Source organism: Pan paniscus, chromosome 19 (genome assembly GCF_029289425.2).
Source record: "Pan paniscus chromosome 19, NHGRI_mPanPan1-v2.0_pri, whole genome shotgun sequence".
Taxonomy (NCBI): Eukaryota; Metazoa; Chordata; class Mammalia; order Primates; family Hominidae; genus Pan; species Pan paniscus.
Window position 1 is genome coordinate 60,812,394 of NC_073268.2, and position 18,117 is coordinate 60,830,510.

Sequence of the window (18,117 nt, forward strand, 5' to 3'; positions counted from 1 at the left end):
ACTGTAGGATTCCAGCTATATGACTTTCTGGAAAAGACAAAACCATGTAAACAATAAAAAGATCAGTGGTTGTCAAGGGTCAGCAGGGAGGAATAAATAGGAGGAGCACAGAGGACTTGGGGGCAATGAAATTATTCTCTAGGATACTATAATGGTGGATACATTCACATACATTTGTCAAAGCCCCCAGAACATACAACACTAGGAGTGAACCCCTAAGTAGACTATGAACTATGGAAGACAATGAGGCACCAATACAGGTTCATCAATTGTAACAGACTCTACCACTGTGTGTGTGATGTTGACATTGGGGGAGGTTGTATGTTTGTGGGGGAATGACATATATGGGAGGCCTCTTTATATTCCACTTAATTTTGCTGCAAAATTAGAAGTGCTCTAAAAAATAAAGTTTACCGATTTAAGAATGTTTGTTTAAAAAATCATTTCAAAGGTAAAGAAAAGTGCAAAATCTCTGTTTTTCAGAATCACAGATTTGAGATTGAGATCTTTGATGCAAGTCAATTTTATTTTTCTATGCTCTTCTGATTTGTTTGGCTTATTTTTCAGGATCCCCTATTATCTGTACATTGGTTTTCCATTATCTTCAACATCTGCCATCTTTTCTTTCATTCTTTTTGGCTCTCACCTTAACATTCTAGAAGAAATTCTCAAATTTTTCTCTACATCATTGGCTCACCTTTCTGCAGTGTCAATTCTGTTGTTCACTAAAATCGATTCCATACCTGCATTATTTTTCTACTTAAAAAATATTTCCTAATCTCATTCAGTTCCCTCTCCACTTTACTTGACAATTTTATCTCACCTTTATCTATTGGTGCCTAAAATCCATATTCCCTTGATTTTTTTTTTTTTTGAGATGGAGTCTCACTCTGTTGCCCCAGCTGGAGTGCAATGTTGCAATCTCAGCTCACTGCAACCTCCACCTCCCAGGTTCAAGTGATTCTCCTTATTTGGCTTCCCAAGTAGCTAGAATTATAGGTATGAGCCACCACACCCAGCTAATTTTTGTATTTTCAGTAGAGTATTTCACCATGTTGGTCAGGCTGGTCTTGAACTCCTAACCTCAGGTGATCCACCCGCCTCAGCTTCCCAAAGTGCTGGGATTACAGGCGTGAGCCACCGCACCCGGCCCATATGCCCTTTAATCGTATTTGAGGCATCAAGACATGTTGTCTGAAATTTATTTTTATCATAAGTAAATATTTTTTAAAGTGTTCTCTTTTTGAGTACTTTATTATTATCTTCAACATAGAAAAATAATCTATTCAGGATTATTTTTTGACCTTAAAATGGTAAGCATCTCTTTCCTGCCCCTCCTGCCTATTCTGATAGAATCTTCTCAGATCTAAGTTCTGTCCGATATAAATTTAGTGACTCAGAACCTGCGGGGCTGCTGCCACAGAGGATGCCTGCAGGCAACTTCAGAAATCATAATAAAAATTATTTGAATTTGTTGAAGCTAACAGACCAAAGAACATCTTTGTACATGATGTCTTCTGTCCTCCATGTTAGGTAAATGATCTGGCTGTGTCCAGCCTCCTTGTGGTACTCCTGCCTCACACGCCAAGGAAGGTCCCAGCCCAGGTTTACAATTGATAAACCTGTATTGGTGCATCATTGTCTTCCATAGTTCATAGTCTACTTAGGGGTTCACTCCTAGTGTTGTATATTCTGGGGGCTTTGACAAATGTATGTGAATGTATCCACCATTATAGTATCCTAGAGAATAATTTCATTGCCCCCAAGTCCTCTGTGCTCCTCCTATTTATTCCTATCCTTCCACTGGTGTTTCAGAAAAATCCACACCAGTGGAAGCTCTGCCACCAGTTGGCTTCCCACTGGGTGTGGCCACGCTTGCTCGTAGGTTTGCTGGGCTAGATACTTTTGGCAGAAGGGATCTGAAGTAACGTAAATGCTTCTCAACCATTCCACAGCCTTCCAAATTAGAGAGTACTCATGGGTTCTTCCAGCATCTCATTTACTTCCCATGACGTGGCACTAATTTTGTAGTAAGGAATTGTAGGTTCGGACTCAAGGTTGTCTTTTAGTCTAACAATATATGTGCTCTTCAGATTGTGGGGAGGACAAAATGAGCTAGACATCTGTCTTGCTGTTGTTGTCTTTCCCAGACTCAAGTTTGACTTTCAAAAAGGAAAGATTATACATTGAAGAAGAATAAAATGGAAAAGAAGAGATACAAACTAAGAGAGAGAGAGGACAAGGCTAAATGAGGAAACAGAGACGTGGGTGAAGCAAGGATAAGAATTTATGTGATGGCCAGGCACGGCGGCTCACGCCTGTAATCCCAGCACTTTGGGAGGCTGAGGCGGGTGGATCACGAGGTCAGGAGATCGACACCATCCTGGCTAACACGGTGAAACCCTGTCTCTACTAAAAATACAAAAATTAGCCGGGCATGGTGGCAGGCGCTTGTAATCCCAGCTACTCGGGAGGCTGAGGCAGGAGAATGGCATGAACCCAGGAGGCGGAGCTTGCAGTGAGCCGAGATCGTGCCACCACACTCCAGCCTGGACGACAGAGCCAGACACCGTCTCAAAAAAAAAAAAAGAATTTATGTGATGAAATATGGGGAGATAAAAGCAGGAAAGGTGATGATGGAAAGTGTCACTTTACAGTGAAAATCCTAAGACTGCAGCCAGTCTCCTGTACGAAGCAAAATGGAACTGATACTGCTGTCGCCAAGTGGATTAGGTTTCTATTCACTGTCTTCTCTATTGTTACATCATTGCTCACAGGTCCTTCTTCACTTTCTCTCCTCTTATTGAAAAATTACCAACTACTTATACTTCCTTGGATGTATTGATTCAGGGGTCTTTTATAGAAAGCCTTGGGAAGAAAAGAGAAAGCAAGTACCACTTGTGAAGAGTTGGGCTTGTCTCATCTTGAAGTAGGGAGGAAGGCAGGGTTTGGATGGGCTCCTGAAAGAACACAGGAAGGCAGTGCTGCACCTGCAAGCCTGCCTGAGGGCTCAGTGGGTTTTGTCTTATGGAACGCATCTTGACTTGGTTTTCCTGGTGGGCTAAATCTCTCTGGTTCCCAAAGATCTGGGGAGCTCTGCTTGCTCCTCAAAAAAGAGGAATCAGATTACTACTTCATTAACTTTCAGCCTACAAACTTGCACTTGGCTGGTTTGCCACAATATAGGAGATTCCAAACACTTGCCTGCTGAGGAAATATAAAACCATGAAGAGATCAGGGGAAATAACCCATTCGAGGAAACCCAGCAAGGGGAGGTAGGAAAACCAAGGTAGATATTTAAAACAGTTGGCAACCAACAAAGTAAAAATAAAAGAATAATCAGAAGAGAACTTTAACAAAACCAGCATTAAGCACTCTCAAGGAGGTCAGTTCAGCACACAAATGAGACTCCCTTGAGCACAATGTAGGGTTTCATGAACTGGATATGATCATTTCAAAGTTCATATAATAAAATGGATGTAACAGACTAGCCAAGATAACTACAAAAAAAGGAGTGGGGGCTACCTTACTGAAGATTATATTTGCTATGAAATCATTAGAATAGAAACTGTATACTATCGTCTCAGGTGCAGGCAAACAGATTAATGAAACATAGAGTCCAGAAATAAATTAGAGTAATTAGATAGTGAAATTTCACTTCAGGGGAAGGTGGCTTATTTAACAAATGATGCTGGCATAACTGACTATCTATCTGGAAAAAAAAAAAAAAAGAAAGAAACCCCTACCTCACATCATATACAAAAATAAATTTCAGATGTATTAAAGTATATAAAATAGGTGTATAACATGAATTTAAAACATTAACATAAAATTAAAGAAGAAAAATCATTTAACTTTTGTGTAGAAGATATCCAAAGGGCTACCCAGGATCTTTTCCCATGCAAAGGAAACACATTATTAAATTTTTAATGGCAGATGTCAACATAAAGTCAAAAGACAAATGGCAGACTGGAAAAGGTATCTGCAGCACAGCAGGCAGAAAAAAGTTTAAAACTGCTGATACATAGATAATTTTTATAAATTGATATTTTAGAAAAACAATAGAAATACTGGGCCAATTGCCAATGCAAATAGGCAATTCACCAAATTAAGAATGTGTATAAATACATGAAGAATGTCCAATAAATACATGATACTCATCAACATTTATATGCAGGGAAATTAAGAACACAATAGTGAAGCGGTAGTTTTTCTTCCCTCACCAAATTGGCAAAAATTGAAAATAGGAGCAACATGCATTACGAGATGAAGAAAAATGTGCAATTTTATATATTGCTGGTTGAAATGTAAAATGCAATTTCCTTTTCAGAGAAGTAAACTGTCAATAGCTATGAAAATTTAAAAATGTATGCATAGACTCTGACCTAAAAATGTCACTTCTTGGAATCTATCCTATAGAAAAAAAATTACCAGGGTATAAGGATATACATATAAGTATATATTTATTGTATCATTTTTGGGAATGCCAAAAACTAAAACTACAACACACCAGTTTGAACATCCATTAATAGGAAAATAGCTAAATAAATCATGATGTGTGTGTGTGTGTGTGTGTGTGTGTGTGTGTGTGTGTGTGTGTGTATCCCTACTGTGGAATATCATGCAATTTATAAAAAAGACTAACGGCTGGGTGCGGTGGCTCATGCCTGTAATCCCAGCACTTTGGGAGGCCGAGGCAGGTGGATCATGAGGTCAGGAGATTGAGACCATCCTGGCTAACATGGTGAAACCCCGTCTCTACTAAAAAAATACAAAAAAATTAGCCGGGCCTGGTGGCGGGCGCCTGTAGTCCCAGCTACTTGGGAGGCTGAGGCAGGAGAATGGTGTGAACCTGGGAGGAGGAGCTTGCAGTGAGCAGAGATCCCGCCACTGCACTCCAGCCTGGGCGACAGAGCGAGACTCCGTCTCAAAATAAATAAATAAATAAAAAAGACTAAGTTAGAACTACAGCTACTAACCTAGAGAGATGTTCAGGATGTGGTGTTAACTGAGAAAATTAAATGGTAGATTAATATAAACAATATGACTGTTTTATTAGAAACAAACATATAGGCCGGGCGTGGTAGCTCACACCTGTAATCCTAGCACTTTGGGAGGCTGAGGCGGGCAGATCACCTGAGGTCAGGAGTTTGTGACCAGCCTGGCCAACACGGCGAAACCCTGTCTCTATTAAAAATATAAAAATTAGCCAGGAGTGGTGGCATGCGCCTGTAGTCCCAGCTACTCAGGAGGCTAAGGCATAAGAATTGCTTGAACCCGGGAGGCAGAGGTTGCAATGAGCCGAGATCACAGCACTGTACTCCAGCCTGGGTAACAGAACAAGACTCTGTCTCAAAACAAAACAAAAACAAAAACAAACAAACATATAAATAACTAGAAAAATGCTATGACTATGTATGATTATGAAGAAAAGTCTGGAGTATGATATAACAGGTTCTATCTAGCACTGGCTTCCTTATCCTTATAACTGTTATGGCTGCTTGGCACCTAACAAAGTGCATTGTCATAATGAAGTCTTAACAAATATTGGCGGGGAGGTTTCTACCCTGTTTGGAAACAGAAAGGTTGCTGGACAGGAAGGGAGAGAATATTAGTGTTTTTCTTTATATATTTTTGTATTTTTTAACTCATTATGCTGAACATGTACTACGAATCTTTGAAGAGGAAATGAATACATTTTTGGCACAATAGCGAATATAAGCTAGACAGGAATGGATAAAGCTACTGAACTTTTATCCTGATCTATTTGGATATTCACATCCAGCATCCCTGCTTACCACCACCCTCTCTTGTCTATTGAAAAATAAATTAAAAGAAAAAAGAATTCTTAACAGAGGAACATAGATCCATGGTAGATAGTTAAAAAATAGACGGTAGGCCAGGCACGGTGGCTCACGCCTGTAATCCCAGCACTTTGTGAGGCCGAGGCAGGTAGATCACCTGAGATCAGGAGTTCATGACCAGCCTGGCCAATATGGTAAAACCCCCGTCTCTACTAAAAATACAAAAAAAATTAGCCAAGCGTGGTGGTGTGCACCTATAATCCCAGCTACTTGGGAGGCTGAGGCAGGAGAATCACTTCAAACTGGGAGACGGAAGTTGCGGTGAGCCGAGACCGTGCCATTGCACTCCAGCATGGGCAACAAGAACGAAACTCTGCCTCAAAAATAAAAAAGAGAGAGAGAAAAGAATAAAAAAAGAATACACAGTAAAAATGAAATTGGAAGGAGAGAAGAGTTATGCTTCAGGAATACCACACAAGCCAGATATTTGGCATGTATGCAGGAGTTCAAATGACAAATCAGCTGCACTCACAAAAAATCTGGCATATGAAGTACTAGTCTTACTTTGCTTGATTCCATAGTACTGTAGGCTGGGAGATAATGAATTCTTTAAAAATCTTTCAATGTTTCTAATTCTAGAGAGAAATTCTCCCTGATTCTGAATGACACCTGAATGCAAGGTCAAAGCCACTTGCACAGGTTGGCTGTAAGAGAAAAAGCCTATGGACAAGCTAAGACTAGACAGAGCCATGAAGAACAGAGATGTCCACAGGCAAACTGGTTATTCTCCTTCAAAACTGGATGTGATGAGGACAGGTTCCCAGAATAGTTACAGAAATGTGATGTTTTTGTTCCTTGAGTCTAAACAGAGTTTTGGTTTCCTTAGAAACCCAAGCTGACATATATGCAGGTAAAGAGATGTACATATACACAGAGCATCGTGAATGGTCTATTGCTAACTAAGTCCTGTGAAATATTTGCAAGAAAAGGAGATGGGAAACATCTGAATGAGTATAACAAAGGACATCGTTACACGAGTACAGTGTCGCAGTTTTCAGAACGATGTCCTCTCTCTTAACAAGTGGGAAGTTTTCTTTTCTGTGACTCTTTTCACGGCTAGCATTTCAACTTCATAGATAAGTGTCTTCCAGGAGGCATAGGATGGATAAAGCAACTCAGGAAATATCAAAACGCAGCCAAAAAGGAAATAACTAAGTATCAACAGTGAGTCAAGGCTCATCTATGGTCAAATTCTCAACTGTCCTGTGTCACCTAGAATTTATTCTTTGGGACTCAGATGATTTACAAAAGCTTCACACAGAAATAAAGGTCATTCCTCTTTGCCTAGCATGCAGGACCACCAATGATAAATGAATGCTGCCTCCCTGTCTAGGTCACCATCAAAGCCCCAACTCCTTGGGTTCATCCTGGACTCCTTGGAGATGCTAGCCGGCGGGCTTGGGGACATTCAGTTCAACTAGAGCCTCACTGACAGAGTTTTAAGAGAACTCCAGTGAACAAAAAGGGAATCCCTGAGGGCTCCCCAGCCTGTCCCAGTAGAGAGGAGCAAAGAGGGCAGGTACCCTGCAAATCTCCACTCTGTTGGCAGCCTCTTCCATTTCTTCCCTGAGGGCATCAGCCTTGGCACCCGCAGGCTGTAAGCTGCTGGACAAACCTGAAGACTTGGAAGTCTGCTGCCACCTGATGGAAAATAGGAGAAAAAGAGATGTGAGACAGGTAGAGCCCTGGGGATCCCATGGGAGCACTGAGAAAACATCTGGTTACAAATATCACCCAGGGAACTACATACCCTCACTGGAAAAGGGAGGTCATGAAAAGGCACCAAGGACTAGGCAAGGAGACAGTGGGCCCATATTTCCACGCGTCAACTGCTGACTGAAGCTGAGAATCAGCTGCCCCTTCAGATAGGACAAGCATCCCCTGGTTTGTCACCATTTTCTCTATTGTCTTCCAAACACTAAAGCCAAATGGCAATCACTACTGCTGTCTTTTTTAAAAAATTAATGTTATTTTTAATGGATAAATCATAATCATATACATTTATGGGTACAATGTGATGTGTTGGGATATATGTACGCATGTACACACACACACAGTATGGAATGATTAAATCAAGCTAGTTAACATATCCATCACCTCACTTACTCATGATTTTCTGTGGTGAGACATCTGAAGTTTAATCAGGGTGATTATAGTAATATATTGTATATTATATATTTCAAAATAACTATCACTGCCCTTTAAGCACAGTCTCTATCATTGGTTTAAGTCCCCTGCCTATCCTGTGGGAATTTGAGTATGGAAATCTTCACCTTCTTGGCTTGAAGCCAGTGACGTATGCTAAGTGCGAAGACACGCTGGTAAGATTAAAAACAAATCTGAGAGCAAAAATCCCCACTGGTAAGCCCAAAACAATCTTTATGGCAACATTTAGATTCCTCATGAATGTTTTCTTAAAAATTTGGCCTTCTAACGAAGTCACTCAGAAAACTTTAGGAGGAAATACAAATATTTCTGGCTGCTGTGTTATCAGCAGGGAATTACCAAAAGTAGGCATAATTGGAAAGATGGTTCCAATTATGCTATAGTAGTAGCTGAATTAGGTCTCAGCAGTGGGTTCCTCTCCTGAGTCTGTAAACTCAATGGGTTATAGAGGCCAGCAAGTTAAAAAAAATAAAATAAATCAAATGGGCCATTATCTTAAAAACTAGTGCGCACGATCCTCTATTTCCTACTTGTAATGGAGACAGGAAATATAAAACTATTTCTCAGCTCTAAGAAAAACAATCCTGTAATCAGGAGGACAAACAGCAGCCAAGGCTGGCTTTAGTCTTGGGAAGTCAGGCGGGAGCAGGGGGAGCTGGGAACTTGGTAGGAGGGATCCTGCCTTGTTTAAGAGAGGGTAGCTGTTCATGAGCTCCAGCTGATGGGGCTGAGGTGGGCAGGAAGCTGGGCCATGGGTTGCCAGATGTTTCAACTGACTAGAGAAGGAGGAAATTGTTATGTGAACTCTCCCAAGTGAAATGTGGCAACAAATAATTTCTTTTAAAAACCATGCAGGCCAACAGCATACAGACCAAACAAGAGAGCTCTGGGGGCTCTATCTGGATCTCAGACCATCAGTCTGCAGCCTCTGATGCGAGGACAGAAAGTGGAATGTCATTCTCATGTCAAGAGTCAAGAATCTAATCATTTGGTATTTTCTCTACTCCACTATTCTTTTCTCTTTTGCTATCTGCAGGAAAAACAGAAGAATGCAAGGCTCTATAATACAAGAAATGGAAACTAAAAGTCTCTTTGCTGTTAGCAAAAAGGAGCAAAAATGAGGATTCTCTGTCACTTAAAGAATGCAATCACGGGAAAATTACTTTAAAAAGGTTTTGAGACATCAAGCTGGCTTGAAGCTCCAGAGATGAACACATGTTCTCTGAAAGATTCCTGATTCCAAGATAAGAATTCAGGGCAAACTAGAAAGGAAATATTCTACTGAAAGATGTTTCAGCATCTAAGTTGAAAAAAAATAACAGATCAAGATTAGGAAGAATTCCCGGGTAGTTTTTTCTTATAAAGGTTTACCCTATACAAGTGATATATTTGATTAATACTCTCCCAGTTGAATCATTTCAAATAAAGTATTAAAGTGTTGTGGAGTTTTGGAGAATAAAATATGAGATGCCATGGCTGTAATTTAGATCTCAGACAATAACTACAACACAATGGTAGATTATGGAATTAAGTTAGAACCACCATCTGACTCATGCTACCTGAAGAAAAAATAACTAACCAATATGAAAGTGTTTAAAATATATATAAAGTGACTACAAACACTAAGTAGATTTTTATGGCTTTGTAACTCAGGATTAAATTTTTTAAAAAACAGAATCATACTAAATATAGGTATATTAAAATGAAGACATTTTCCCAAGTTCCTTCTTTTCTTTTTATTCTCATCTATTTTTTCTTCCAGATTTTATCCTGTAGTCAGTATCTTGATACTTTAAAAACATATACATTTCCCCTTTTTATAAGAAATTTTATTTACAATTTACAATATGTTATATATATTATATACATATATAATATATAAACATATATAATATATACATATATTATATATACATATATTATATATATACATATATTATATATACATATATTATATATACATATATTATATATACATATATTATATATACATATATTATATATACATATATATTATGTATATACATATATTATATATACGTATATATATTATGTATATACATATATATTATATATACATATATATTATATATACATATATAATTTTTTTTTCATATCAAGTCTCGCTCTGTCACCCAGGCTGGAGTGCAGTGGTGCAATCTCAGCTCACTGCAACTTCCACCTCCTGGGTTCAAGCGATTCTTCTGCCTCAGCCTCCTGAGTAGCTGGGATTACAGGCACATGCCACCATGCCCAGCTAATTTTTGTATTTTTAGTAGAGACGGGGTTTCGCCATGTTGGTCAGGTTAGTCTTGAACTCCTGACCTCAGGCCATCCACCCTCATTCGCCTCCCAAAGTGCTGGGATTATAGGCGTGAGCCACCGTGCCTGGTCTATTTTGATATTTTAAAACAGTGACAAGATGTCCAAAATATGTTCTCTTTGTGGAACATAAATAGCAAACAAAATACCAAGGTAAACTCTTGTCATGTGAACAGACGAGTTTTGTACAGATACTCACGTTGGAAAAGGTGACATGAATTTTGTACAGATAGTCATGTTGGGAAAATTTTGTACAGATAGTCATTTTGGGAAAAGTAACATGAATTATGAATTTCAAGGTTTGGTAGTCTTTTCAGACCTCTGTTCTACACATAAACTCAAGAGTTGGACTGCTCTGTCAGAGGAGAAACAGGAACACTAGACATTGTCCAAGGAAACTTTGAGCTTTGAAAGTTGAAGAGCAGAAGGATCATTTCTTCTCACTAAAGTAGCTGATGTGCCACCATCCTTCTCTGGGGAAAGAGGACTGTGACTATGTGATCTGGGGGAGATGAAGATGGGACACAAGCTTTAATGAAGCCTTGGGAGAGATGAGAGAGAAGGGTGAGGAATAAGGGTTTAAAATTTCAGGTACCAGGAATATGTAAAGAAGGCAAATGCAGGTCAGTTCAGGACAACAGAAAGTCCAGAAGAAGAATTTTAAAAGGCAGACAGGAGAGTGTCTTCATTGGGGCATTCACTGTTCCTTCTGTCTAGTCTTGCCCCTTCCTCTGCCATGGGCATCCCCCACTTTTTAAGTTCCTGCTTCCACTCTGCACTAATGTGTGGTCGAAAAGGGGACTGCCAGGTTCTGCATGACCCAGGCAGTGAGTGGCCCAGGTGAGGGCCTCTGATCCAAGTCAAGCCTGTGCCATCCTTCCTCACACTGACCCAACTGACGAGTCATGGAAGTGGGCATATGAGCAAAGTCCAGACAAATGGAGTCCCTCTTTGGCACTTTCGGAATTGGGGCAAAAGGAAGAGGGCTCATAGTGGGGAGACATGAGCCCATGCGACATCCAGTGACCTTGAAGAAATCAGATGTGAGAAAAAGACACCTGTATGGGGAGGGGTGAGAGATGAGGAATGAGTTTTGATGGCCATCGAGACTCCGCTGCCAGTTCTAACAAGACTTCACACTGCCCCGCCTCCAGGATTCCACTTCTTAACTCCATAGCCTGCACAGTTTCCACTCCAAAGCCCTCCTGTCTTACTTACACTAGTTCACTTGCTTCCAAAGAAGGTAGGGCTTCCATAACAAAGTACCACAGACGGGGCGGCTTAAACAACAGAGGCTTATCTTCTCACGATTCTGGAGGCTGGACATCCAAGATCAAGACAGAGGCTGGAGACCTCTATCTGTGACTTGCAGATGGCTGCCGTTTCTGTCCTCACACAGCTTTCCTCTGAGTGCGTGTAGAGAGAGATCACTCTTTCTCCCTATAAGGCCACCAATCCTAGTGAAATAGGGGCCCATTCTTATGACCTCATTTAACCTTAATAAGGTTCTCCTAAAGAACCTATCTCCAGATACAGTCGCATTGGGGGTTAGGGCTTCAATATACAAATTTTGGAGAGATACCATTCAGTCCATAGGACCCAGGGGCAGCTGGTTCGGCAGAAATGGAATGTGTATGTGTCCCAGACTCGGGAGGGTTAACCTTGAGCTACATGACCAGAAAAAAGTCAGGCTGACTTTGGAGAAAAATTAGGCTCCTTCTTTAAGCACTGCTAAACCAAACCTATCACACACAAAAAAGAAATTTGCGTATCATTCAATTCAATTCACAACCTTTAATTCAGCATAAAGCGTCCTGTAAGCATCAGTTTCTCTGAGAATATTGAGGTCTGTATCATTGGCTTTTGAAGCAGACAAGCCAGATTTACTTCAATAGTGACAAACATACACATCTTATTGGGATCTAATTAAACACGAGATAAATTAATTGGATTTGACAGTATCCATCAGAATTGTGGCAGAAATTAAAGATCCAGTCATGGGACTATTGTTCAAGATGTGCTGATAATATATACAAATCTACTTCCTGTCTTGAAAGGCGGAGGGTCTCTATGTGGAATTCACTGTTGCAGTGCTGCAGAGCATACTTCATGAAGGACAGAACAATATGAAATAAATCAGAAGTAGGATGCTGCAAGGAAGAAAAACTAACCTGTGCCATTGGCTTTATGGAGAAATGCAGGGGGTAGGGGGGGAGCATTCAGAACCCAGCTGTTCCAGAAGAGGAGCTGGTGATCCCTGCTGTTCAATAGCACAGCATTTGGTCTTGCTCTCACTGCTATATCTTGGGATGCAGCCCTCATACTGGCTAAGAGTGAGGAGTTAGGGAAAATGGCAGGAAGTTGTGTTGGGTTGGCTTCTTATGGCTTTTGGCAAGGTCCTACAAGACAGGTAGACTCAGGCTAGAAATGGCCAGTCTGAGAGTAAAGCGGAAACAAAGAGTATACCTTTGCTAAAAATTCCCTTTTCATCCTGTAGCCTATAACTCATACTTATGGGGAATCTATAACTTGAGGCCTTGGGTTAGATCTCCCGCCACGGTTACCAAAGCTGACACCTGAAGGGGAACTCAACTGAGTTTTCAAGGGGACTGTACTGTCAACAATCCTCCAAAGTGGCCGGGCGCAGTGGCTCACGCCTGTAAACCCAGCACTTTGGGATGCTGAGGCAGACGGATCTACCTGAGGTCAGGAGTTCGAGACCAGCCTGGCCAACATGGCGAAACCCCGTCTCTACTAAAATTACTAAAAATACAAAAATTAGCTGGGCGTGGTGGCGCCCATAATCCCAGCTACTCAGGAGGCTGAGGCAGGAGAATCGCTTGAACCTGGGAGGTGGGGGTTGCAGTGAGCTGAGATTGCGCCATTGCACTCTAGCCTGGGCAACAAGAGCAAAACTCTGTCTCAAAAAAACGAAAAAACAAACAATCCCCCAAAGCAATTCCCCATCCCTAAACTCACAACTGCACAAAGTGGGCTATGAAAAATCACCGATGTGATAAAGGAGACGGATCAAGTTTATATGAAAACAATGCAAACAACATTGTTGTTTTTTAGTCTAAAACAACAAAGGTTATAAAGGGTCCAAGTTGAAGTTTATAAAAGAAATTTGCATGGGGGTGGGGTAGAATTTCCTTACTAGATTTTAATATACAGGAGATGATAAGCTGAAGATATAAAAACATTTGTTAAATCACAGGGGAGAGGTCCCTAATGACACCAAGTGGCATGTACATTTGCAGAACCTACAGACTACTTGGTGTCACCACTGAAAACATAACTCTAGACTTTGTCTAGTGTTCCTGCTAGAGGAGTTCGTGACCAGCCTGGCCAACATGGCGAAACCCCGTCTATACTAAAAATACAAAAATTAGCTGAGTGTGATGGCAGGTGCCTGTAATCCCAGCTACTCGGGAGGCTGAGGCAGGAGAACGGACCATCAATGTGACCAGGAATAACTCTCCTTCTCATAAGAAGACAAAACAAAAATATGTATAGTAATGACATGGTTTGATACTAGCATTCAGCCTGCTAACAAGAGGCTCTGTGGTGGAAATGTGGGTTTTCTTTGTAGACGCAAAGAAAAGACTTCAGAGCTAAGCCCCAGGTTTCAGAGAAGGATGTCACTCTGCCCAGGAGCATGGTGTCCATCTCATGAAAACAATGGGGCAATCTGCATTTCTTCAGCCATCTTACATGACTCCCAAAATAGGGTACTTGAACACTCATATTATGGGATGCAATTTTACGTGGCACAAGGTCATAGAGGTAATAGCAAATCAGTACTTCCCACTCATTCTGCTCTCTATTCCTCCAAGCACGCAAAAAGGTTAGTCTCATATTTGCATCAGAATAACTTTAAAACCACCCAACGCCTCCCCTTCTTCTTTTTTAACAAAGGAAGATGAGCTTCAGGATGACATTCTTCCACAGTCAACAGGCTCTAAAATTTAGTAACATTGGCTTTGCTTTCATCTGTTCACTTTTATGCTTACCTGGTATTTGTAGCAAAGGATACTGCTTTCCAATTTATGGTAGCATGAAAGGATTTCTTTTCAAAATATATTTATTTTGAAAAAGTAATCAACTCTCTTAAAAGATGTATCGACACAGATGGCAAAAACCATTCAGGTGGACTGAGGGTTTGGGGACAAGTAAGTTAACCAAAGAAACCCTTGTTTCTTTGCTGATTTTAACCTGTTTTATGTCTGGTCTTGGGGGACTGCTCTGTACCTTTTATTCTTCCTGATGCAGAATTCCAGTGCAACAGTTACTTACAGTATCAGCTTCTTTTTATAAAGCACTTGGGAAGTGATATTAATACTCAAAACAGCCACCCACGAATGTTACTCCTTGCGTCCAGGTGAAGAAAATGATATTCTGGGAGATTAAGTGACTTGGCCAAGGTCACATATCTAGAAAATAGTTGAAATCTGAACCTTGAAATCTGACCTTCTGAACTCTGTATGCTACATCTCTTTGCCCAAATATATTCTGTTTCTTTATTTCAAGAAAATGAAAACAAGCTGTGAAGATGATTAAAATTGGCCTACTCTGGAGTCTGAAACTAGCCTGCGCAACACAGTGAGACCCTGTCTCTACAAAAAATAAAAAAATTAGCCAGGTGTAGTGGCACATGCCTGTAGTCCCAGCTACTTGGGAGACCTGAGGCAGAAGGACTGCTTGAGCCCAAGAGTTCAAGAGTGCAGTGAGCTATGATCACATCCCTGCACTCCAGCCTGAGTTACAGAGTGAGATCCTGTCTCAAAATTTTTAAAAATAATAAAAATTTCCCAGCATTTTGGGAGGCTGAGGTGGGCAGATCACTTGAAGTCAGGAGTTCGTGAACAGCCTGGCCAACGTGGCGGAACCCTGTGTATACTAAAAATACAAAAATTAGCTGAGCGTGGTGGCAGGTGCCTGTAATCCCAGCCACTCAGGAGGCTGAGGCAGGAGAACCACTTGAACCTGGGAGGCGGAGGTTGCAGGGAGCAGAGACCACGCCACTGCACTCCAGCCTGGGTGACAAGAGCAAATCTTCATCTCAAAAACAAATAAATAAATAATACATTAAATAAAAAAATAAAGTTGGTCTACGAAAAACCTAAGGTAGAACCAAATAGTTCTTTCCATATTAATACTCATACACCTGCCTTTTTCAACTTATATACACATATCCCACTGTAAAAAATAAAAGGACATATGTGCACAATTCCTGCTCTGACAGCCACAGGCAATGCTGTCTCAGGGCCTTTGGCACCCGCCTGCTACTACAGGAATTTTCTGGTGGACTCTGGAAGATGGGTGTGGAAGAACAGCACTACAGGTACTTGACTGCTCTCTGAAAGGACTCAAGAGAAAGGCTACAGAAAGCAGACACCTACACCGTCAGCTTCAGGAAAAGGTGAGTGAGTCTCCAGAATGCGAAATTTCCTGTAATGGACAGGACATAGCAACCATCCTACCTCCTGGCTCTCACCTCCTACTTCTCTTCCCTTTGCTCCTTCCGCCCCAGCCATGCCGACCTTCCTTCTGTGCCTTGAACAGGCCTTTGCATTTGCTGTGCTCTCTGCCATAGATGCTTTGCACCAGATCTCTGTAAGGCTGCCACCTTCTCATCTTCTAAGTCTAAGACCAAAATGACCCACCTCAAAAAAGCTTTTTCTCTTTTATCCTTAATGCTGTTGCTCCCTTTCTCCATCATCACCTTCCAAAACTACCCTGTGTTACTTTTTTTTTTTTTTTTTTTTTTTTTTTGAGATGAAGTCTTGCTCTGTCGCCCAGGCTGGAATGCAGTGGCATGATCTCGGCTCACTGCAAGCTCTGCCTCCCAGGTTCACGCCATTCTCCTGCCTCAGCCTCCCAAGTAGCTGGGACTACAGGCACCCGCCACCATGCCCGGCTAATTTTTTTGTATTTTTAGTAGAGACAGGGTTTCACCATGTTAGCCAGGATGGTCTCGATCTCTTGACCTTGTGATCCGCCCGCCTTGGCCTCCCAAAGTGCTGGGTTACAGGCGTGAGCCACTGCACCCGGCCACATTTTTGATATGACATATCTTTCTAGAACTGTCTTGTTTCTTCACTTGCCTAGTGTCTACCTCCAAAACTCAACTGCAGCCTTCATGAGAACAGGGACCCAGTGTCTCGAGTTCACTGTGACTACCTCCAGTGCCTGGCACACGTTAGGTGTCCAGAAAAACTTGGTGAATGAAAACACAATTGCCTACTTAAAACCCACCCTCCCAAAATATGATCACTGTCCCTTCAAAGAAGCAAAAAAGAAAGTAAAGAGATTCTACCTGGTTCGTGAGGAATCCATGTCCAGCACCAACTTGGCTAAGTGTTTCCTCTGCTTTTGAATATTTGGGATTTCCACCTGTGGTTACACAACATAAAAGATACAATTAAACTGAAGCTCAAGATAAATTCTTTAGGAACCATTCCTGGCCAGGCGCGGTGGCTCATGCCTGTAATCCCAGCACTTTGGGAGGCCAAGGCAGGTGGATCACCTGAGGTCAGGAGTTCGAGACCAGCCTGGCCAACATGGCGAAACTCCGACTCTACTAAAAATACAAAAATTAACCAGGTGTGGTGGCATGCGCCTGTAATTCCAGTTACTCGGGAGTCTGAGGCAGGAGAATCACTTGAACCCAGGAGGCAGAGGTTGCAGTGAGCCGAGATCACACCACTCCACTCCAGCCTGGGTGACAGAGCGAGACTGCGTCTCAAAAAAAAAAAAAAAAAAGAAAAAAGAAAAAAGAAGAATTATTCCTTAGAACAATTCTTAAAGAACTATTGGAAGTCACCCAACAAGTTTAGTAGCGGTCTCGCAATCCTTATTTTCAGATGAAATCCTTTTTTCCCTTTTGTGTTATTGAGGTCTAACTAATAGGAATTGTATATATTTCAGGTGTACAGTTTAATGGTTTCATATGCACACATTGTGAAATCATTACTACACTCAGGCTAATTAACATATCCATCACATCCCATAGTTTCTATTTTCTTTTCTTGATGGTGAGTACACTGAAGATCTATCCTCTTAGCAAATTTCAAGTCTACAATACAGTATTATTAACCATCGTCACACAGTGCTACACATCAGGTCTCCAGAATTTACTCATCTTGCTTAAGGGAGACTTTGTACCCTTTGACCAACATCAGATGAAATTATTGATGCCCTTTCCTGAGCTAAACTCTGCTCCATCTTTGCTGGACACCAGCCAGGCTCTCCATCAAGCCAGACCATCTCACAGGTCCTGTGCTTCTCTGCTCACGCAGGCCTGGCCACTTTCCTGCCCTCACCTTGCCCCCAACTCCCGCCCTGCCAAAAAAAACCCAGGGCTCAACCACATCCCTCTTTACTTCCAGAAGGGCCAAAACTGGGGAGAAATGAAGGGAGCCACGCAGTCATGTCTGACACAGACCTGAGGCAAAATGGACAGCTGAAGGAGGAAGAGCGTGGAGAGGCTATGGCTGCATCTAGGATACAGATTCTATATTTATAAAAAGAAAGGAAGCAAATGTTTATATTTATAGAAATAAAGTAAGACTTTTCCAGTCAATAATGAATAAACATTGCCATCATGGCTTTTCTCGGCTACGAGTTCTTCCATTTTGGTTGTATGTAGATGCTCTTTTTATATTTTTTCATTCTAAAAATGGCTTCACTGAACATCCCAGTGCAGGATTTTGGTTCCGGGCCCAGCAAAAGTAGGGCAGGATGTGAGAATGCAAAACGAAAA

The 18,117-nt window shown here is 41.3% G+C and overlaps 1 protein-coding gene across 4 annotated transcripts in view; it reads right to left on the minus strand.

The window, feature by feature from the left end:
- Nucleotides 1-18,117, minus strand: part of ARHGAP44 (Rho GTPase activating protein 44) — a 201,825-nt gene that overhangs the window by 54,949 nt on the left and 128,759 nt on the right. For all 4 annotated transcript variants that reach the window (XM_003829383.6, XM_008954752.6, XM_003829384.7 and 1 more), the window contains exons 6-7: nucleotides 16,672-16,748; nucleotides 7,388-7,505 (exon numbers count right to left, since the gene is read on the minus strand). In XM_003829383.6, coding sequence (XP_003829431.3) covers nucleotides 7,388-7,505; nucleotides 16,672-16,748 — 195 coding nt within the window. The remainder of the gene's footprint in view (nucleotides 1-7,387; nucleotides 7,506-16,671; nucleotides 16,749-18,117) is intronic.